The 23841-nt window shown below is 46.0% G+C and overlaps 1 protein-coding gene across 1 annotated transcript in view; it reads right to left on the bottom strand.

Moving 5' to 3' along the window:
- Positions 1-1318: 1318 nt before the first annotated feature.
- The window catches only part of LOC103786634 (uncharacterized), a 69853-nt gene continuing 47330 nt past the window's right edge, over positions 1319-23841 (bottom strand). Inside the window, exons 4-5 of the mRNA XM_063606532.1 lie at positions 14445-14540; positions 1319-1511 (exon numbers count right to left, since the gene is read on the bottom strand). Coding sequence (XP_063462602.1) covers positions 1329-1511; positions 14445-14540 — 279 coding nt within the window. The 3' untranslated portion in view covers positions 1319-1328. The remainder of the gene's footprint in view (positions 1512-14444; positions 14541-23841) is intronic.

Raw genomic sequence — 23841 nt, 5'->3', positions numbered from 1 at the left:
CCTGATGTCACCTCCCCACTGGAGGGAGTCTTCTTTTCTATGCTGGTCACATGGGAAGAAAATTCCATCTAAACACTTCCTCAGGGCACCCCTATTTCAGACTCCCAGAGGTTTCTATTCCAAGGACAAAGGGAAGTTTCCAAGACAATTCCGTTCAGTATGGCTGCAGGAATATGGGTGTGGAAGAGGCTGTGAAAACCTCCGTACCTGTTCACCTTCTCCCAACCTGCCAAGCCTTCCCAGCAGGACAGCGCCAGACCCCTGAGCATCCCTCACCTCTGCCAGCACTCACCCCTACTTTTACCTTCCTTGGAGCCCTGCCCTATCATCCCTTCACTGTCCTCCTTTGATTTTGTATAACCCATCTAGCAGCCCCTCTTACTCCCGACCTCCCAGCGTGACTTGAACTCCATGCTAGTTGGATTCAGAGCTCCTCCACCCTGGCCTCCACCTCAGGGTCATCACGGGGACTGTGAGCACAGAGCAGAGCCAGGCCCCTGGAGACTCAGGTTCCACTGTTGTGGAGTGGGGCTCAGCCCTCCTGTGCTTTCAAATGCAACTTGGGTTAAGAAGCACTGATGCTCCCCATCACCCACTGCCCTGGTTCCCAGCTGTGCAGGCTCCAGCAGGCCTCTCCTCCCCACTCCTGGCTCCTGAGCACCACTGGAGAGGTCCTCGCACCTCACAGGACCAGCACCACTGTGAATCCAGTCTTCCCTCTCAGCATCACTGTGGCTGCCAGCGCGTGTACCACACTTGGTCTCATCGCCTCTGCCACTCACTGCTCTGGGCCTTCCTCTCTCTCCCCACACTCCCTTCCTACCCGGGCCTAATGCTTGGCACCTAGTCTCCTACTTCTTGAAAAAAAAAAACATCAAGGCCATTGGGATCACATGATCTCCATCAAATTCCTGCTCCCTGCTGATTCTCCTCTCCCGACCCTCCCCCAACCCCTACTGCTTTCCTGTTAATTTTAGAAGCAGGCCAAAATCCAGGCCAAATCCCCCCAGCCGATGGAGTCAGGCTGCCAGGGTTCAAATCCCATTTCTATCACTTTCTGGCTATGTGATCTTGGGCAGATCTCTCTGGTTTTTGGTTTGTTTTTGTTTTTCTGAGACAGAATTTTGCCCTTGTCACCCAGGCTGGAGTGCAATGGTGAGATCTTGGCTCACTGCAACCTCCGCCTTCTGGATTCAAGCGATTCTCCTGCCTCAGCCTCCCAAGTAGCTGGGATTACAGGTGCCTGCCACCATGCCCAGCTGATTTTTGTATTTTTAGTAGAGACGGAGTTTCACCTTGTTGGCCAGGCTAGTCTTGAACTCCTGATCTCAGGTGACACACCCGCCTTGGCCTCCCAAAGTGCTGGGATTACAGACATGAGCCACTGTGCCCAGCCAGATCTCTGTTTCTCTCAGTTTCCTCATCAGTGAAATGGGATAATGCTTGCCTTTATCACATGTTGCTGATGGAAGGATTAAATGGAGTAGCCATGTGGAGAGTTTGGCATAAACCTGAAACACAGCAAATGCCAACAAGGTTTGTTACTGCTGTGCCTGGTTCTGTCATGATGAAACCTCTCCTCATGTGGAATGTGCTTCTGGCCCATTCCTCCAGCCAATAAAAACACACAGTCCCTCCTGTCCTCATAACCTCTTGAATCTACAATCCCAATTTCTCTTGTTCCTTCTCCTCCAAACTTCTCAAAAGTGTCTTTTATCTGAGAGCTCCTTTATCTCCCTGTCTCTCCTCAGTTCACTGAGATCTGGCTTCCGGCCCTACCATAGTTCAGCTTTGTCATGGTCACCAAGGTCCTTGCCAAGATCAAGAGGTGGACGTGGACCCTTCTCTGTTCCTGGCTTTCTGCCTGCTGCCTTTGTTGATCTTTTCCTCCTTTTTGAAATGGCGATGGCTTGGCTTCAATGTTCCGCATCATTTGCCTGGCTTTCCTTGTGCTCCCCCCACCTTTCCTTCTCTGTCTCCTGACAGGGCTTCCCCAGGACTGCCACTGCTTCCCTGAGGTTGTCCTTAGCTCACGGGTCTCCACTGCCCTCACTCTTTTTCACGTGGTCTTAGCAGGTCTCATGGTTTCCACTTGAGGATTGATACCTGTTATGGACTGAACTGCACCCCTCCCAAATTCATATGTTGAAGCTCTAACCCCCAATGTGATTGTATTTGGAGACAGGGCCTTTAAGGAGGTAATTAAGGTTAAATGAAGTCACAAGATAGGGCCCTAATCCAATAAGTCTGGTATTCTTATAAGAAGACAAAGAGACACCAGAGATCTGTCTCTCTCTGTGTGCACACAGAGAAATGGTCATGTGAGGACACAGAGAGAATGAGGCTGTCTGCAAGCCAGGAAGAAAGGCCTCACCAGAATCAAACTTGATGGCATTTTGATCTTGGACTTCTAGTCTATGGAACTGTGAGAAAATAAATTTATGTTGTTTAAGCCACTCAGTGTGTGGTATCCTGTTACGGCAGCTCATGCTCATGAATACACTACCCGAGTATATTAGTTAGCTTTTGCTGTATTATAAAAACCATTCTAAAATTTAGTGGCTGAAAAGAACAACAATTTGGTCAGCCACTATGGCTCACCATCTGTAATCCCAACACCGAGAGACGGAGGCAGGAGGATCACTTGAGCCCAGGAGTTCAAGACCAGCCTAGGCATCATGGAGAGACCCCATCTCTACAAAAAATGAAGAAATTATCTGGGTATGGTGGTGCACACTTGTAGTCCCAGCTACTCAAGAGGCTGAGGTAGGAGGATCACTCAAGCCTGGGAGGTCGAGGCTGTAGTGAGCCATGATTATGCCACTGCACTCCAGCCTGGACAACAGAGCAAGACCCCATTTCAAAAAAAAAGGAAGGAAGACAGAAAGAAAGAAAGAAAGAAAAGAAAGAGAGAGATAGGGAGAAAGAGAGAGAAAGCAAGCAAGCAAGTAAGAAAAAAAGAAAGAAAGAAAGAAAAAATAACAACCATTTATTTATTTAATTTTTTTTTAAGAGATGAAGTCTCACTTTGTCACCAAGGCTGGATTGAAGTTGCAGGATCACTACCACCTTGAATTCCTGAGTTTGAGCTATCCTCCCACCTCTGCCTCCCCAAGCAGCTGAGACTATAGGCCTATGCCATCATGCTAGCTAATTTTTAAATTCTTGTGTAGAGATAAGGTCTTGCCATCTTGTTCAGGCTAGTATTGAACTTCTAGGCTTAACAATTCTCCCACCTCTGCCTCCTCAAGCAGCTGAGACTATAGGCATGTGCTATCATGCTAGCTAATTTTTAAATTTTTGTGTAGAGATAAGGTCTTGCTATCTTGTTCAGGCTGGTCTTGAACTTCTAGGCTCAAGCAATTCTCCCGTCTCAGCCTCCCAAAGTGTTGGGATTACAGGTGTGAGCCACTGTGCCTGATCCAACCATTTATTTAGCTCACCTTTGTGCAGATTAGCAATTTGGGCTAGGCTCAGCTGGGTGGTTCTTCTGGCCTTGGCCAGGCTTACTTATGTGTCTGTGGTCAGCTGCTAGGTTGTCTGGACACTGATACTGGTTGGTCATAGTGGCCTCAGCTGGGATGGCTCACTTCTGCTTCCTATAGTCTCTCATTCTCCCAAGGGCAGGCTGGGGCTTGTTTTCATGGCTGGGGAGGAAGGTTCTAAAACATCAAGCAGAATGGGGATTTAAAAAGAAAAGCCTCAAACTAAAGGCAGAGACCTAGTCCTTTCCATTCACATCTGGGATTCTGGTAGTTGACTTGTCAATATTAAGACACCTTGGAAAATGAACTAGGAATATATAATAATAATTAAATAAGTAAACTCTGAGAAGGCACCTACTGTTTTAAGGCATAGTGGACAGGACTTGATGGATATAGAAGGAAGAATAAGGGAAATAGGCCTCCTTCTGGGTATCTGGTTTGGTAGACCGGGTGGAGAGTGGAAATAATTTGCTGAGCAAATTATTTGCTCAAGCCTGGGCTCCCCAAGCTTGACCAGATTTGGATACCCTTCCAAGTCACTTCCCCAGGCATAGGGTCTTATATGCTTGATACTGTTCAAGGAACTTTGCACACACAGAACACTGAGATGCTTAAGAGGATGCCACTGGAGCCAGACTTCCTGAATTTGAACTCTGATTCCGCCACTAACACAGAGAATGTCAGTGCATTCTGCATCTCAGGGTTGCTCACCTGTAAAAGAGGAAGAATAATGGCCCTTACTCCAGTGGGTTGTTGTGAAGATTAAACGAAATAATACATGAAAGCCACATAGAAGTGCTTGGCTCAGAAAGTGCCCTATAAATATCTGCTATTGTCATTATTGTCTCATTAATTCTCACAACCCACCCATGAGGTAGGCACTTCTATCTCCATTTTCCAGTTGAGGAAACTGAGGCTTGGAAGGGTTAAATAATTACTATGCATGGCTAGTAGGTGGATAAGCTGGACTTTGGACCCTGGCAATCATAACTCCAGAACCTATCATCTTACCTGACACTTCCTCCATATTCCCTCATTTGCCAGTCTCCAAAAGGAAGAGAGCACAGTTGGGGTTGAAAAGAATGAGTCAGGTTTTAGGAGTAGATTTGAACTTGCCTCTAGGACATCCAAGTAGAGACTTCTGGGCAGCAGTTGCACTTGTTCTTGGAGTATAGAAATCAAGACATTGTACTCATAGTATAGGCAGGGAGTCCTCAGCAGACAGAGGGAGATTTAATCTATGGATGGATAAGATCACTCGGGGAGGCCAGGCGCGATGGCTCATGCCTGTAATCTCAGTACTTTGGGAGGCCAAGGTGGGCAGATTGCTTGAGGTCAGGAGTTCGAGACCAGCCTGACCAACATGGAGAAACCCCATCTCTACTAAAAATACAGAATTAGCCGGGCGTGGTGGCGCATGCCTGTAATCCCAGCTACTCGGGAGGCTGAGACAGGAGAATTGCTTGAACCTGGGAGGCGGAGGTCGTGGTGAGCTGAGATCACGCCATTGCACTCCAGCCTGGGCAACAAGAGCAAAACTCCGTCTCAAAAAAAAAGATCACTCAGGGAGATGGTGTAGCATGAGAGAAGGGGAGAGCCCAGGGCACTTTTAAGGAGTGGACAGTGGATGGAGGAAGGAGGAAAGGGATCCCATGAAGGAGTATGAGGAGGCTGAGCAGCCCAGGGAAGGGAAAGCAGGTTTTGCAGGGAGGGTGACCACACGTCTGAGTGTGCCTGGGAGTCTTGGCTTATGACAGTGAGCCTGGCATAATTATTCATTAGTGCCCCCTTTCACTTTAAACAGTGACCCAGTTTGGGAGATTAATCATATATTCCCTACTTAGAGGGTCAAGGAGGGGAAAGCTTCAGGGAGGAGGAAATATAAGCATAAAATCCCACTGAGAAAACAAGCAAGGTAAGAATGGAAACTGGTCCATTAGAATTAGATTTGGCAAACTGATGACCTTGAAGAGAGAAGTTTCAGTAGAAAAAGGTGGAAAACAGATTGGATCAAGCTGAAGTCTGACTAAGAGATAAGTAGAGATAACAAATGTTCATAAATCTTTTCAGAAGCCAGGCTGGGAGAAGAGAGGCAAGTGGACAGCTGCAGGGAAAGAAAGCCACTTCCCAGACGCCACCCAATGTGGAAGGGATTTTTGAGCATGTCCAGACCTGACAGGGAGGAAGCTACTGTATAGAGAAATTGACAGGCATTAAGCAGGGAATACTGACAGCTGAAAGTTCCTGGAGAGCCAGAAAGTACAGCCCAATTAGACGGAGAAGAGCTTTGAAGAAATAAAGTTGGAAATTTAAGAAATGTTGGGAAAAATCATCCCAAGAAGGTCAGTTTCTGGTCATGGAGGTGGCATCATCTTACAAATAGTTCCACCCAGGCCGGGATAGAACTTGGTCAACAATGCCTGGTCTTCCTCGTTTACCTCAGTGAGACTACTTACCCCTGAAAAATGCACATACCTACGTATGCATGATTTCCACACACTTGTAGGAGGTTCACAACTCCCTGAAGTCCAGAAAGCAGTCTCAAGCACAGTGAGGAAGCCCTGCCCTTTGGAGCACTTTTCTGCTCCTTGAGTGTCCCCACCCCAAAATCCATTCTCTCCAGCTCCTCAAGCTGATTGGTAACTCTTACAGTAGCCATTAAGGTGGCCCTGTCTTCGTTAAAAAAATTTTTTTTAATCTTATTTTTTTAAGCCATCTCCTACCAAAAAGACCCTTCTTCATTTTAAAAGACTTTCATAACTTGCTACAAATTCCACATTTGCAGATTACATTTTACCAATTGCATTCAAAATCAGCTTCTTCCAGATCCTTCAAGGGAGAGTTGAATACGATTAATTTGGTTTCTTAGTCCCGTTAGTGTGATTTCTCAAAGGTTCTTCCTGGGGTGGGGTGGGGTCCTGCTGGGGGTTTCCAGGAACCCCACAAGCTCCTGCTTGGGGTCTGGGCTCCCCAAGCTTGACTAGAAATGGACTCCCTTTCAAGCCACTGGCCTGGGCATAGGGCCTTACACACTTGGGGCTCTGAGCTGCTTGATGAGGGCCTGTTTTTAGGATGCTCCTTTCACCTCCCAGCTGTGTAGAGATTATCTGGTAAGAATTCTTTTCACTCTTTTTTTTTTTTTTTTTTGAGACAGAGTCTTGCTCTGTCACCCAGGCTGAAGTGCAGTGGCACGATCTCAGCTCATTGCAACCTCCGCCTCCCTAGTTTGAGCCATTCTCCTGCTTCAGCCTCCTGAATTGCTGAAACTACAGGTGCCCGCCACCATGCCTGGCTAATTTTTGTGTTTTTATTAGAGATGGGATTTTGCCACATTGGCCAGTCTGGTCTCGAACTCCTGGGCTCAAGCGATCCACCCACCTCAGCCTCCCAAAGTGCCGGGATTACAGGCGTGAGCCGTTGCAACCGGCTTCTCTTCACTTCTTACACTTTATCACTTAATGCATATTAATGAGATAGAACATGGCCTTCATTTATTTATTCAACAAATGTTTGTCAAGCCCAGGTACAGGGCCGGATACTGGAAAGGGAGAGGGGCTGACGCCTGCTCCCTGAGCTCAAGGCGTCTCTCAGAGGCAAAGCCCATCAGCAAAACAGATGGAAAAAAAAAAAAAAAAAAAAACCCTCACCTAAATAATTTTGAGGAGTTGATGACATTTAGAAGCATTATCATTGGAATCTCCACAGAATTTTGGATTAAGACAGTGAAAAGCCTTTACAGCCTCCAAACAGTAGCTTCATTTCTGTAGCAATGGAGGCCTGTGTGAAGGCAGTGTGAGCGGGGGAGGGGGAGGTCTTCTGAGGCCTGTTCCACAGATGAGGAATCACAGACAGAGACAGAGGCTGAGAGCCACCTTGAAGGCCAGCTCAGATCCTCTGCCTTCCAAACTGGAGGATGAAGAATCCAGGAGGAGATAGGAGAGTACAGGGAGAGAAAAAATAGCCTGGAGAAGAGTTGGAGAAATGGGGAAATAGTAGATGAAGTGACGTGGGTGGAATAGGCACCAGGCAGAGATGGAGCAGAATATTTGAATGAATGAAGACAGCCAGAGTGCCACTGACAAGATGAGAGAGAGTTCCCAGCTCTCGTAATTCTCAGTGCATGGGTGCCATGGCCCACAGGCAGATTCGAGGCCCTTGCCTGAAGGGCAGCCCCCGACAGCCCCACCAAGATCCCATCCTGACTCCTTTCCTTGACATCCCCCCACTTTCAGCACGTGTTTCAGTGAATCCTCCCACTCACCCAGGACTCATAGCCCTGACCTCTCTATGACCTGCATTCCCAGGGGACACCTCCGCCAGGGCTCCCAGCCACCTTATTCATTTATTCAAAAATGTTCTTTCAACATCTATTACGTACTAGTAACTGCTGTGCCAGTCCCAGAGAGGACAATCAACAGCAAATGACATGGTCCCTGCCCTAGTGGGGTGGGAGACAACTAAAATAACTTGATCACAGTAAGGTATGAGGATGTCTTCCACTCTATGCCTGGGATAATAGCACCATCATCAATTGCAGTAGACCCAGCCAGAGTCCTGGGTCCCCTTGACCCCTCCTCTCCTACGTGACCACATGTCCAGGTGCTAAGAGTGCCTTGGATGTGTCCCCCTGCTTCTTTCTCCATGACCTCTGCCTGGACTCCTGGTCTGCACTCCCAAGCCCTCCTCCACATTACTGCCTGAGTTTCCTTCTAAAATGCAAACATAATCATGGTATTCTCAAGATTAAGAACTTCCCCAGGTCAGGCACAGTGGCTCACGTCTGTAACCCTAGCACTTTGGGAGGCTGAGTTAGGCAGATTGCTTGAGCCCAGGAGTTTGAGACCAGCCTGGGCAACATGGTGAAACCCCATCTCTAGTGAAAATACAAAAATTAGCCAGGCGTGGTGGTGTGCACCTGTGATCCCAGCTACTCGGGAGACTGAGGCAGAAGAATTGCTTGAGCCCAGGAGGTGGAGGTTGCAGTGAGCCGAGATGACCATCACAGCTCACTGCACCCTGGACCTTCTAGGCTCAAGCAATCTTCCTGCCTCAGCCTTCTGAGTAGCTGGAACCATAGGCATACACCATCATGCCTGGCTAATTTTTTAATTTTTTGTAGAGACGGGGTTTCACTGTGTTGCCCAAGCTCGTCCCGAACTCCTGGGCCCAAACTATCCTGCATAAGTGCTGGGATTACAGGCTTGTGCCACCACACCTGGCCTGACCTATTTTACTAAAGAAGTTGAAGCCACACAGTGACTTGATCCAGCTTCCTCCTCAAAACAGACTCTCCCAGCTCCCTTGTATTTCTTCTTCCTGTCTATGTGGACTCAGAGATTTATCCTCCCCTTGTACTCTCTTTTGTTTTGTTTGTGTCTGTTTGCTTGTTTTGAGACAGAGTCTCACTCTGTTGCCCAGGCTGGAGTACAGTGGCATGATCATAGCTCACTGCAGCCTTTATCTCCTGGGCTCAAGTGATCCTCCCACCTTAGCCTCCTGAGTATCTGGGACCATAGGTGTGCACCACAATGCCCGGCTAATTTTTTAAAAAAATTTTATAGAGATGGGGCTCTCACCATGTTGCCCAGGCTGGTCTTGAATTCCTGGGCTCAAGCGATCCTCCTGCCTCAGCCTCCCAAAGTGCTGGGGTTATAGCCGTGAGCCACTGTGCCTGGCCCCCCATGTACTCTGAATGCTGTCTATTTCCTTGCTCCATTCATCTCCTTATTCATTTCTTTCTCTTTCCTCACATGTCATTCCTACTTATCTTAGTTTGGATTCCTCTAGGAGCAGACTCTGAGCCAAGGCCTTTATTGGGAGATAGGTGTAAGGGACAGAATGGTGTGCAGGGGGAGAGTGGGAAGGGAGTGATACAAGGAAGGAAAAGTCACTGAGAACAGGTACAGTTAGATGCCAGGCACTATGGTGAGCTACTGGAGCTGAATCCTGCAGAGCAAACTGGAAAACAACACCAAGCACATTCCCAGAAGTGTTCCCATGAAGGGTGAGGAGCCAGGGTATTCCTCTGTATTAGTCCGTGTTCCTCAGAGAAACAGACCAAAAGGAGATATGAGAGAGAGAGAGGGAATTGTTAGAGGAATTGGCTTATGTGATTATGGGGGCTGAGAAGTCCCACCATCTGCCATTTGCAAGCTGGAGAGCCAGGGGAGCTAGAGACATAATTCAGTCTGAGTCCAAAGGCCTGAGAATCAAGAGTGCCAACATCTGAGGGCAGGAGAAGATGGAGGTCCCAGCTTCAGAAGAGTGAGCTAATTTGCCCTTCCTCTGCCTATTTGTTCTATTGGGGGCCTCAGTGGATTGGATGGTGCCTGCCCACACTGGTGAGGGTGGAGCTTCTTCACCCAGTTTGCAGATTCAAATGTTAATCTCTTCCACAACCCCCTCACAGACACACCTAGAAATCATGTTTCACCAGCTATCTGGGCACCCCTTAGTCCAATCAAGTTGACATATATAATTAATCATTACATCCTCCTCCACACCCTCCAGGCATCGGAGAAGGGCTGCAGGGGACGGGGGGGTGTTAATTCCCAGCCACTCCCAGTCCTCCAGCTGCTTGCCAAAGTGGCTTCCATACCCTTAAACCAGTAGTTCTCGACTGGGGGTGATTTTGCTGTCCAGGGGACACTTGGCAATGTCTGGAGACATTTTTGTTGTCATAACTCAGTGTGTGTGGAGGCTGCTACTAGCATCTAGTGGGTAGAAGCCAGGGATGCTGCTAAACATCTTACAATGCATAAGACAGACTCCACCCCCACCTTTGGCCCAAGAATTATCTTTTTTTTCCCCCTTATCTTACTGCTCCATTCCAGTTGTAACCAAGAATTATCCTGTCCCAAATGTCAATAAAGCCAAGGTTGAGAAACCCCACCTTCAACAACATTGCAGGTGCTGGCAGCTGGCAGTCACTGACATGCCAGAAACCATAAGGGGATCCAGGAGAGTAAGGACAGCATCCGCTAGGGTGCTCAAGATTCTGGCCTAAAACCAGCGACAAAATTCTCTCCACCTCACTACCCCTCGAGCCCTCTCTTTCCTTCTACTCTCACATGACTAAAGAGCCCCCAACCCTCTGCCTCCATGTCTTAGCCACTCAATCCTAGCCACTGCAATCTGGCCTCCCTCATTGTGCCTCTGAACCCCACCCTTCCCCTGCCAAGATCACTAGTGAAGTCATCACTGCTAAATTGAATAAACACTTCTCAGAACCTGTTTTGCTTCACCACTAGTCTTTGAAACTCACCTTGCTGGCTTTGGGACACCCCACGGTGATTGCTCCGATAAGTGAAGACTAGCCACTGGCACCAGGGCCAGGGGAACTGGCAAGCATTTGGAAACTGTGGAACCTGAGCCCATGTAAATGCAGGGAATTAAGGCAGCCTCCATAAGTCAGAAGCTGACAAGCAATTCTAGAAAACATGTCCTGGAGGCAAAGCCAGGAGGCATTCCAGGGGCAAGCAGCAGCCTGGTGATGCCCCCAGGAGTGTGAGGTGTGCTACACCAGAGCTGAACCTGCCCAGTGCTACAGGCGTCTGGGACCTGACCAACAGGAGAGCTGCCCGGCTGAGGAAGTAGAACTGGTGCTGGTTCCAGAGTGTTCATGATGTGCTAGACACCGGTGCTGCAGAGATGAGCCTCACGGAGTGACAGTTGAGTAGAGAAAGCATTGAAGAAGGCAAGTGATGCGATTGTGTGAATGGGATGACAAAAGCATGTGGCACTAGGGCGGCAGAGGGAAGTCAAATAAAGCTTCCTGGAGTCGGTCACATAGGGACTGGGTTTTTTGGTTTTTATTTTTTTTTTTAAGACAGAGACTCGCTCTGTCGACCAGGCTGGAGAGCAGTGACGTGAGCTCAGCTCACTACAACCTCTGCCTCCTGGGTTCAAGCGATTCTCCTGTATCAGCTTCCTGAGTAGCTGGGACTACAGATGTGCACCACCACGCCCATTTAATTTTTTTGTATTCTGTTTTTTTTTTCTTTTTTGTTGAGACAGAGTCTCGCTCTGTCACCCAGGCAGGAGTGCAGTGGTACGATCATGGCTCACTGCAATCTCTGCCTCCCAGATTGAAGCGATTCTCGTGCCTCAGCCTCCCGAGCAGCTGAGATTACAGATGTGCGCCACCATGCTTGGCTAATTTTTTGTATTTTTAGTAGAGATGGGGTTTCACCATGTTGGCCAGGCTGGTCTTGAACTCCTGGCCTCAAGCAATCCACCCACCTCAGCCTCCCAAAGTGCTGGGATTACAGGCGTGAACCACCGTGCCTGGCAATTTTTTTTTGTATTCTTAGTAGAGACGGGGTTTCACCATGTTGGCCAGGCTGGTCTCGAACTCCTGACCTCAGGTGATCCACCCTCTTCAGCCTCCCAAACTGCTGGGATTATAGGCGTGAGCCACTGTGTGCAGCCAGGAACTGGGTTTTGAATGAAGAAACAGACCCCAAGCTGAAAGAAGAGCAAGCCATCAGAAGAGAGGACACCAGGTGCAAAGACTCAGCGCAAAGGCCATGGGAGAGTCCTTAGGTGTGACCAGAGGGATAGCTTGAGGAAGCATCTGGGGTGGGCTGGGTAGCACCACAGGGGCAGGTCACCGAGGGCCTGGGATGCCCAGGCAAGGAGCCAGGAAGAGCTTGTGGAAACTGGTCATGATTTTTAAGCCCAGTGTGATCAGATGTGACCGGAGGCAGGTAAAAGGTAGCTTTGTCTGAACAGGTGAAGAAAATAAAGGCAGTCATGAAAGTATCAATCGTTTCTTCAGTAGATTTGTATTAAATGCTTACTCTGTGCTAGTCTGATTTAGACACTAGCAATACAGAGGTGGTAAACTAGATGAGGCTCTCTGCCCTCATGGAGCTTGTTGTGTGTGTGTGTGTGTGTGTGTGTGTGTGTGTGTGAATAAGATGAGAACAAATCTATAAAAAAATAAACAGGAAGATACCAGATGTTATGAAGGACTAGGGGAAGAACAAACAGAGTGACACGGTGGAGTCACCGGGGCTTCTGGAGGGCCAGTAGGGAGGGAAGCCCTCTTGTAGGCAGTGGTAGCTGAGCTGAGAACTCTGAAGAGAGTGAGCCACTCGTGAGGCTTGAGGGACAGAACCTTCCAGAGAGGAGGAAGAGTTCATGCAAAGGCCCTGGAAGGAGCTTGAGGAGGAGAAAGAAAGCCATGGAGGGTTGCCGTGGAAATCAAAGAGGGTGCTCTTGAGAGCAATTAGGAGTTCATTGACAGCCTTCGGTGACTGACTGGATATGAGGTGGAGGGACTTCCCATGTCCACTTCGGGAATGTGGGTGCCCCCACCCAGACAAGAGACAGCAGGATGAGCCCATCTGGGTAGAAGGGAATGGACTACGCAGTGGGCTGAACAGCAGTTTGTCCAGTTGGATAGGAGAAGACAAGTCCAAGACCTAACCTTCAGAAACTTGTGAATGTGACGTTATGTGGGAAAAGGGTCTTTGCAGATCTAATTAGCTTAAGGACCTTGAGATGAGGTCATCTTGGATTTAGGGTGGGCCCTAAATCCAATGACAGGTGTTCTTATGAGAGAAAGGCAGAGAGGGAGACTGGAGACACAGAGACACACAGGGGAGCCGACTGTGTGAAGATGGAGGCAGAGATGGGAGTTGTGCTGCCACAAGCCAAGGACAACTGCAATACCAGAGGCTGGGAAAGGCAAGGAGACATTCACCCCAAGAGCCTTCGGAGGCAGTGCAGCCCTGCTGACATCTTGATTTCAGCCTTAGGAGAATAAATTACTGTTGTTTTAAGTCACCAAGTTTGTGTTGATTTGTTACGGCAGCCACAGGATGCTAAAACAGACCACTCCATGATGAGTCTAGAGAGCCAGAAAAAGGAGTTAACTAGGCAAGTGGATGCATAGAAGTCCTCTTGGGAGAGCAGCCAGGGCAGGAGACAAAGTTCAGAAGCCATTTGAGCTTGCAGGTGGCCGTCTAAACCAGGGTCATTTTTGAGGGAGCACGATGCTAGTCAGAAAACCACCCTAGAAGCTCTCTCTCAGAAGCACAAAACAGAAAGCTTTCCAGATTCTTCTTTTAACAGATTTCACTCACTTATAGAACCAAACACCCACACTATCTAATCAATAAGATACAATGTTCATATCAGAGAATATGCTTATTTACATTTTAACGCCTCCTGATAAATTATATCTTGTCAGATTCTTTTCTTTTCTTTCTTTCTTTTTTTTTTTTTCAGGCAGTCTTGCTCTGTTCCCCAGGCTAGAGTACAGTGGTGTGATCTCGGCTGACTACAACCTCTGCCTCCTGGGTTCAAGTGATTCTCCTGTCTCAGCCTCCCAGATAGCTGGGATTTACAGACACACGCCACCACACCTGGCTAATTTTTGTATTTTTAGTAGAAATGGGGTTTCACCATGTTGGCCAGGCTGGTCTCGAATTCCTGACCTTAGGTGATCCACCAATCTTGGCCTCACAAAGTGCTGGGATTACAGGCGTGAGCCATCAGGCCTGGCTTCCCCTTCTCTTTTGAAGATTATTTTCTTAAGTCAGTAGTGATTGCACCTCCTTGCAACTCCGGCCTTATGTAAGGCCAGCCCATTTTATATCCAGCACAACTGAGAACGCGTAAAGAGAAAGGCTGGAGGAGAGGAAGTGCCAGAAACGATCTTTATTAGTTGACGGCATTGTGCGTTGTAAGTTTCTCCTGATGCCTCAGAGTGGGCTGAGGAAATGCTTCTGTTGCTCAGGCTGTATTTGCACCTCCTCTTTACAACTACTTTCAAAATGTGTCCACTCACAGATAGTGCGAGAGTGCCACCCACTCTTTGCACCTGGCCTGCCCTTAACATTTGCAGGACCCAGGGCAAGAGTACAAGTGGAGGCTCATGTTTCCTATGCCTAAGTGTTTACAAAGTATTAAACCACAACATGTTAAGTAGAATATATTTTATCTACCTACCTTGACAATGACTTCCCAGTGCTTTAGAAGGCCAGGATCAACCTCAGAACTCTCAGGTTTCTTGGAATTAGGCACCAGAATGTAGAATGCAGCCAACTGGGATGGAAGGAAGAGAGGAAGATTTATTTTTCCTCTTTACCCTCTAGCTATTTGAGATTTTAAAAATCAATAGTGTTGTAGTGGAAGGTGTTGAGTTCCTGTCTACCACCTCTTCCCCACCTCTCCTTCCTTCTTTCAGATATCCATCAACCTCTGCATAGCCCACCACCTACTAGGGGGAAGCTGATTCTTATGCACCGACTTGGCTGTCAGAGGGAGTGTGGGTCCTGATTAGTTAAGCCATTCTCTGCATGTATGTTATCATTGTGCGCCCTGACTGGGGCATAAGACCCAAGCTGACCCAATCAAGCGTCTTCTCTTTCCTCATAGATGTGGACAAGATAATGCCAACTGTCTCTGGTAGCCATCTTGCAACCACAAAGGGCCCTAGTGGGGATGGTGGTGGGGGGGCAGACAAAGCTCTTACTGAGGATGGCAGAGCTGAGAGACAAGAAGAATTTGGGCCCTTGATGCTGTCACAGGGTTCATTAAGAAGCCTACCCTGTGTCTGCATGGCCAGTTCACTCATTCCTTCATTCTACAAGTATTTATTGAATACCTACTATGTGCCAGGCCCTGTTTTACATGCTGGAATATAGCAGTAAATATAAACAGACAAAAATCCCCATCTTGTGGAACTTATGTTTTTGTGTGGAAAGAAAAAAGTGACAGACCATAAACATAACTAAAATAAGCAAGAATAATATGTCAGAAAGTTATACATGCTATGGAAAAATAAAAGCAGTTTGCTAGAATGGATTATCAAATACTAAATTCCTGTACGTATTGAGCATTCTTTTCAGTAATAAATCAAAACATCCCTTTTGGAAGTTGATAGTCCTTTAGTTTGCAATGTATAAGAACGCTTAATTTTGCACTGGTGCTAGGCTTCTACTCAGAAGCCTGTAATCCCAGCACTTTGGGCGGCCAAGGAGGGCGGATCACAAGGTCAGGAGTTTGAGACCAGCCTGACCAACATGGTGAAACCCCATCTCTACTAAAAAAATACAAAAATTAGCTGGGTGTGGTGGCGCACGCCTGTAATCCCAGCTACTCGGGAGGCTGAGGCAGGAGAATCGCTTAAACTGGGGAAGCGGAGGTTGCAGTGAGCTGAGATCACGCCACTGCCCTCCAGCCTGGGCGACAGAGACTCCATCTCAAAAAAAAAAAAAAAAAAATTATGATGGAAATGGGAGGATTCCTAGGGATTGTGACTTAAAAAGGCATTTGTTTTTGGACAAGTGTGATAATCAAATTAATGAATCTTATGAACTGCCTACTAGTGTTGCAAAGGTATCAGATCCAAACAAAATAACAAAACAGCACACACACATACATACACACGCAGTGGTAGTCTTTGAAATCTGGATAACCAATGAGCTGGTGGTGAAAGTGAAACTATGCCATCACATGACACACATTTTAGAGATGCTCCTAAATTCTGGGATAAATTTGTCCAACTTCAGGCATCAGTTGGAAATGTACACAGAATTCCACATAAAAGCTATCAAAATAATTTCATGTTAGGACAAGAACACAGTGCATTAGGAGATAAAAATGCAAAATCTGTGGAAGCCAAATGTATATGATCATATTTAATTGTAAGGCCTGGAACTGCTAAGTTTATTGACAAATTGTGAGTCCTGATGCCAATGAAATGTGGTGAGGGATGATCACAGCAAAGTAAGCTAAATGATTGACAGGGCATCTCTGTTTTGTAACGTACTTCATCATTGAATTACAGAAATTGAATTTATTTACTTTGCTGTTGATATAAAGCACAATGAAGTGAAATGAGTCACTGCAAACTAGAAAATCTGGTGATACTATGAATTCTTGCATTCTTTTACTGTTGTCAGCCATGAGCCGGGTAAAGTCAATGAAGATATTTTACACTGCCAACCTTTGCAACTTGCACAGACAACTCGCTAATCACTCATGACATAGACTAGAAGTGAAGATTTGGGATAGGCATGGATGGACTGAGGCTCTGGATGGTAAATGTCTCCACAGTCAAGCTGTTACACCAGAGCTGTGTCCCCTCAATGCCACTGCATGCAGGGAAACTGTCACTCACCAGAATAGGTATGAAGATTTCAGACAAGTACTAAAGCTCATAAAATCGACAGTCATGTCACAAGCAGGCAACTAAATACCTGACCTTTTTTCTTGGCTGTGTGAAGAGATGGGCAATGTCTACAAAGGACTGCTGCTTCAAATAGAAGCTCAATGCCTTTTGACTAGAAAAGCTTTCATTCATTTAGTTCAGTTATAACAGAACTTCCTTTTTTCTTTTTCTTTTTTTTTTTTTGAGATGGAGTTTTGCTCTGTCGCCCAGGCTGGAGTGCAGTGGTGTGATCTTGGCTCACTGCAACCTCCGCCTCCCGGGTTCAAGCGATTCTCCTGCCTCAGCCTCCGGAGTAGCTGGGGCTGCAGGCACATGCCACCACACCCGGTTAATTTTTTATATTTTTAGCAGAAACGGGGTTTCACCATGTTAGCCAGGACAGTCTCGATCTCCTGACCTCGTGATCCGCCTGCCTTGGCCTCCCAAAGCGCTGGGATTACAGGCGTGAGCCCCTGTGCCCGGCCTACTTCCTTTTTCTTAGACAACTTTCCCTTTGTGAGGCCAGGTGCAGTGGCTTATGTCTGTAATTGCAGCACTTTGGGAGGCCGAGGTGAGCAGATCACCTGAGGTCAGGAGTTCAAGACCAGCTGGGCCAACATGGTGAAACCCCGTCTCTACTAAAAATACAAAAATTAGCCGGGTGTGGGGCATGTGCCTGCAGTCCCAGCTACCTGGGAGGCTGAGGCAGGAGAATCGCTTGAACTCAGCAGGTGGAGGTTGCAGTGAGCCAAAATCATGCTACTGCACTCCAGCCTGGGCAACAGAACGAGACTCTGTCTCCAAAAAAAAAAAAAAAAAAAAAAGAGAGAGAAAACTTTTCCTTTGTGAGGTATTATGACTGAATGGGTCTGGCTTTGTAAATCAATCTACTTGCTCATCTAAACCCCTAGCTATACGGTTATGAGAAAGTGCAGGAGTACTCCCCACTCAAGACTAAGGGACCAAAAAGTGGGGCAAATCTGGTGCCACAGACTTTGAGTCAAGATTTTTTTTTTTCCATTGCCTGAAAGGCTTGGCTATTAACTCATCTGAAGATGTGTTGAAAACGACACTTAAGGCTGGGCGCGGTGGCTCACACCTGTAATCCCAGCATTTTGGGAGGCCAAGGCGGGCATATCACCTGACGTTAGGAGTTCGAGACCAGCCTGGCCAACATGGTGAAACCCCATCTCTACTAAAAATACAAAAATTAGCTGGGCGTGGTGGCATGCGCCTGTAATCCCAGCTACTCGGGAGGCTGAAGCAGGAGAATCACTTGTACCCAGGAGGCGGAGGTTGCGTTGAGCCTAGATCACGCCACTGTACTCCAGCCTGGGGGACAAGAGCGAGACTTCATCTCAAAAAAAAAAAAAGAAAGAAAGCAAAGGAAAAGACACTTAAAGGCTTAATAAAAAGGCTTCTATAAGTATTTTCCTTAAACTGGCAGCGGTTAAATATACAAGGAAACTTTTATTCCACCACTTTAGGACATCACCAAATAACTCTAGACCTTCAGAACAGATTCTGAAGATACCTGCAGATGGTTTCTTAAAACACTTTTTTTGTTTCTTTTCTGTTTTGTTTTTGAATACAGTAATTTACATTAGTTTATTCCACTTATATCATTTTAAATGGGAATTATTTCTCAGCAACTGAACCTATCAAAGAAGATGGTTAAACCTAGTAGCAGTCAACATTTATTAACACTTCCTTTGTGCACATATTGTGTTGGAAACACACATATTAACTCATTTAACCATCAATAACACTTTGATGCAGATATTACCTGCTAAATAAATAAATGTTAGTATTTCATTTTATAGATGATAAAACTTAGACACAAAAGGTTAAGCAACTTGCCCAAGTTGCACAGTTAGGAAAGCCAGGATTAAAACCCAGATAATTCTGGCATCCAAGTCCAAGCTTTTAACTATTATGCTATATATTTTAAATATGTAAATGTATGTAGGTATATGTGTGTGTATTTAAAATAAGTGCTACCTTAATACTGCTGCAAAAAATTACCACAAACTTAGTGGCTTAAAACAATACCACTTTAGGCACATATACACCATGGAATACTATGCAGCCATAAAAAAGCGTGAGTTCATGTCCTTTGCAGGGACATGGATGAAGCTAGAAACCACTATTCTCAGCGAACTATCACAAGGACAGAAAATCAAACACTGAATGTTCTCACTCATAGGTGGGAATTGAACAATGAGAACATCACACACCGGGGCCTATTGGGGGGTGGGGGGCTGGCGGGGGGGTAGCATTAGGAGAAATACCTAACGTAAATGACAAGTTGATGGGTGCAGCAAACCAACATGGCACGTGTATACCTATGTAACAAACCTGCATGTTGTGCACATGTATCCCAGAACGTAAAGTATAATAACTTAAAAAAAAACCCACCATTTTATTGTGTTAGATTTCTGGAGGTCAGAAGTCTGAAATAGGTCTCACTGAGCTAAAATCAAGGTGTAGTCAAGGCTGTGTTCTCTCCGAAAGCTCTAGGGGAGAATCCGTTTCCTTGCCTTTTCCAGCTTCTAGAGATTGCCTGCATTTCTTGGCTGTTGGCCCCTTCCTCCATCTTCAAAGCCAGAAGGGTAGCATCTTCAGTTCTTTCTGACTCTGACTCTGACACTGACACTGTCTCTCCTGCCTCCATCTTTCATCTGTAAGACACTTGTGAGTACACTGGGGTCACCCAGAATAATCTCTTTATTTTAAGGTCAGTTGATTAGCAACCCTAATTCCATCTGCAACCTTAATTCCTCCCTGCCACGTGGCATAACATATTCACATGTTCCAAGGATTAAGGCATGGACATCTTTGTAGGGTCATTATTCCGCTTTCTACGATTTCCTCAGTTCAAAATTTAAAAATTACAAAACAGCCAGGCGCGGTGGCTCACACTTGTAATCCCAGCACTTTGGGAAGCCGAAGTGGGTGGATCACTTGAGCCCAAGAATTCAAGACCAGCCTGGGCAACATGGTAAAACCCCATCTCTACAAAAAATACAAAAATTAGCCAGGCGTGGTGGTGCACGCCTGTAGTGCCAGCTACTCAGGAGGCTGAGGTGAGAGAATCAATTGAGCTTGGGAGGTTGAGGCTACAGTGAGCCATGATCATGCCATTGCACTCCAGAGCCTGGGTGACAGGGTGAGACCCAATAAATAATTACAAAACAAAAAGGTATGGAGTGAAAAAATCTTCCTTCCATGTCTACCTCCAAGTCACATAGTCTCTTTCCCCAGAAGCAGCTGATGTCATCTGCTGTGTCCTTCTAGATTTAAGAGTAAATATGTATAATTGTTTTATTTTATTTCCATTTGTACCTATACTATACACACAGCTCCACATCTTGCTGTTTCATTTAACAAACATGTCCTGGAGATCACTGGGTTGATACACAAAGATCTGTGTCATTGGGCCTCCTTTAAATCATATCTTTTTTAATATAAAGAAATATATTTAAATGGAATTTTATAGTACTTTATAAGTGGAAAGCCAGTGTCACTCACCATAAATAGGAAGCTTAAAAATTACAATAAAAATAAGGCCAGGCATGGTGGCTTACAACTGTAATTTCAGCAGTTTGGGAGGCTGAGGTGGGCAGATCACGAGGTCAGGCATACAAGACCAGCCTGGCCAACATGGTGAAAACCCATCTCTACTAAAAATACAAAAATTAGCCGGGGGTGATGGCGCACACCTATAATCCCAACTACTAGGGAGGCTGAGGCACGAACATCAATTGAACCTGGGAGGCAGAGTTTGCAGTGAGCCAAGATGGTGCCACTGCTCTCTAGCCTGGGCGACAGAGTGAGACTCCGTCTCAAAAAAAAAAAAAAAAGACTAACATTTGTCTCAACCAGCATTATCCAACGGTGGTCTACAGAAAATAATTTGGTAGGACTTCAATGAGTAGTACTTGAAAAGGGGGTTCCATAATTAAGTGTTTGGGACACTTTGACTTAAATAGTTTTGTTTGCCACCAGCCCGCCCAGAGCATTTACTGTGCTCTTTGGCTAGAGCAATACACATGCAGATCATCTCAAGAATTTCATGGACCAGGCTTTCATGGCACCAGCCCAGATGAAACCTAATTAGGAAAGTGAAACTTTGCCTAAATCAGAAAATGCAGCTTTAGTCCATTTGGGTTGCTATAACAAAACACCATAGATTGGGTGGCTTAGAAACAATGGAAACTTGTTTCTCACAGTTCTCGGAGTCTGAGAAGCCCAAGATCAGGGCTCTGGCAGATTTGGTGTCTGGTGAGGGCCCACTTCCTAGACAGTTGCCTTTCACTGTAACCTCACACAGTGGAAGGGGCTAACTAGCTCTCTGGAGTATCTTTTACTAAGAGCACTAATTCTAATTACCAATCACCATGATCAAATCACCTCCCAAAAGCCCTGCCTCCTAATACCATCACCTTGGGGACTAGGATTTTAACATATGAATTTGGGCACAAACACTCAGACCATGGTGATGCAGTCCCAAAGCTAAATTCAGGGATAATTGAGATTATCTGCTTTTAAAAAATTGTTCATATGATGATAGCTTCCAGTTACCCAGCACCTATTTTGTGCTAGCATCTCATTGAATCTTATAACAACCCTGAAAACATCTTTTAAAAATCTCCATTAAAAAAATAATAATAAACCAATTAACAGCCAGGCGCGGTGGCTCACACCTATAATCCCAGCACTTTGGGAAGCCAAGGTGTCACCTGAGATCAGGAGCTCAAGATCAGCTTGGCCAACATGGTGAAACCCCATCTCTACTAAAAATACAAAAATTAGCCAGGCATGGTGATGCACGCCTATAGTCCCAGTGACTCAGGAGGCTGAGGCAAGAGAATAACTCAAACCCGGGAGGCGGAGGTTGCAGTGAGCCGAGATCACGCCACTGCACTCCAGGCTGGGCGACAGAGCGAGACTCTGTCTCAATAAATAAATAAATAAATAAATAAATAAATAAATAAATAAATACAAATTAAGGATCAGAACAACTGAGTTCATTCATTCAACACATTTTTATTATTAAGAGCTTAAGTGCTGTGCGCCTGTCTGACTCCTCACTGTCTCTGCAGCCCTTATGACCTCTGAATTAGGTTCCTGTAACCAAGAGTACACATTCCTGGAAAACAGGCAAACACAGCTCTACAGAGCCCCTAGCATAGCCTGGGAAACAGCGACATGGTGGCTAAGAGCTTGGGCTCTAGAGTCTGAATCTCTCAGAATCTCAGTTTTTCTACTGGAAAAACAGGGCTAGTGAGAATACCCTACATCACAAGGATGCTGTGGTGATCAAGCAAGAACATACAGAGAACATGCTTTGCACAGAGCCAAGCATACGGATGTACTCAACAAATGTCAACTTGAACTGCGGGTCAAGACATGAGAAACCCAAATATTCAGACTTTCTGTGAAAATACTCTTTGTCTCATCAATCTAAAACCACAGAGGGAGGAATGGAAGGAAAAAGGGAAATCAAACAATCAAAAAATCTGATTTTCTAACAAAATCAACTTGGGATTGCTAGTGGTGCTATGGAGTTAGCTTTGATGTAACGCAAGACTCCCCAGATGGAGGTTCCAGCTCACCAGCCCCAGGGAAGGAGAGAAGTCAGAGTTGCTCTCCCAAGGGGGAACGTTTCTGAACAGGAGCAAGGGCATTTAAAATGGCATACAGAATTTATAAAGCAAAAGAACCCTGATGCTAGAAATGAACTATCACAACTAATAGGAACTTAAGTTTATTCTCCTTTAAAGGTAAAAGTAAGTCTGGTTGACTTATTAGAACCAGACTGGGCAAACCCTAATAAAGGAATGGATGCAAGCAATGATGGTGACTTCAGCATGGATGGATCAAGCTGATATCATCTGAAGCCCCTGATCAATCTGAATTTCAAAGACTGAGTCTACCAGACACCATGTGCCTTCTGAGGTGACATGATGGAGACAACCCAGAACTGCCTATGGAGAATTCTTGCAAATAAATAAATAACCAAACCTGACTCAATTGAGTCTCTTCATTTTATGGTAAACACATGGGGAAATGGAACATGTTAACTATCATAAAGATGCATTTAGCCAAACCTAGAGTGAGGGAAACTATAGGACAAATGCCTTTGCTTTTCAACAAATACATGGCATGAAAACAGAGGTGGGTTGGGGAGGGGAAGCTGTTACAGATTTAACAAACATTTAAGAAATGCAAAAAAAAAAGCAAGAAAGAAAAAGAAATGAAAGAAAGAAGGGAGGAAAGAAGGAAAGAAAGAAAGAAAGAGAAAGAAAGAAAGATGCAATGTGTGGAGCTTGTTTGGATTCTATTCAAATAAACCAACTGTTAAAAGGCATTTTTTGAGACAACTGGGGAAGATTGAACTCAGACAGGATGTTAGATGATGTTAAGGAGTTCTGGGTAGTTCTAGGTGTGATAAATACTTAAAAAAAAAAAAGTACAGAGACAAGATCTTGCTATGTTGCTCAGGGTGGTCTCAAACTCCTGGCCTCAAGTGATTGTTACCAAAATGCCAGGGGTTTGGTCTAGGTCCTGCCACTTGCTGCACAGAAAGCCAATCACTGAGACAATGAGTACTGCCAGGGAAGAAGGCTTTAATCAGGTGCTGCCACCAAGGACACGGGAGGCCAGTCTCAAACCCATCTCCCTGACTAAAATTAGGGGTTGATATAGCAGGAAAGAAATTTAACCATGTGTGGGAAAACAGGAATTAGGGAGGGGTAAGGAAGATAAGGTGTTTAACAGGAAGCAGGTGGTCAGTTAGGTAATCATGACGGGTGAAGGGTCTGATGTCTTATTGTCAGGATGCAGTGATCTGGTAAATTTCAGCTCCTTGGTACCATCTGGGAGGCTTGATGGTTGGTTTTTTGAGAAATAAACTCAGATAAGACAAATGTAACTTTCTCAAGTTTTAAGACTGGGAGGGGCCAGCCAGGCGTGGTGGCTCAGGCCTGTAATCTCAGCACTGTGGGAGGCTGAGGCAGGTGGATTGCTTGAACGCAGGAGTTTGAGACCAGCCTGGGCAACACGGTGAAACCCTGTGTCCACAAAAAATTACAAAAAGTAGCTGGGCATGGTGGTGAGTGCCTGCAGTCCCAGCTACTTGGGAGGCTGAGGTGGGAGGATCCCTTGAGCCTGGGAGATCAAGGCTGC

The sequence above is a fragment of the Pan paniscus genome, chromosome 7 (genome assembly GCF_029289425.2).
Source record: "Pan paniscus chromosome 7, NHGRI_mPanPan1-v2.0_pri, whole genome shotgun sequence".
Lineage (NCBI taxonomy): Eukaryota > Metazoa > Chordata > Mammalia > Primates > Hominidae > Pan > Pan paniscus.
The sequence above is the reverse complement of the archived record's forward strand: the minus strand, read 5'-3'. Positions and strand labels throughout refer to the sequence as shown.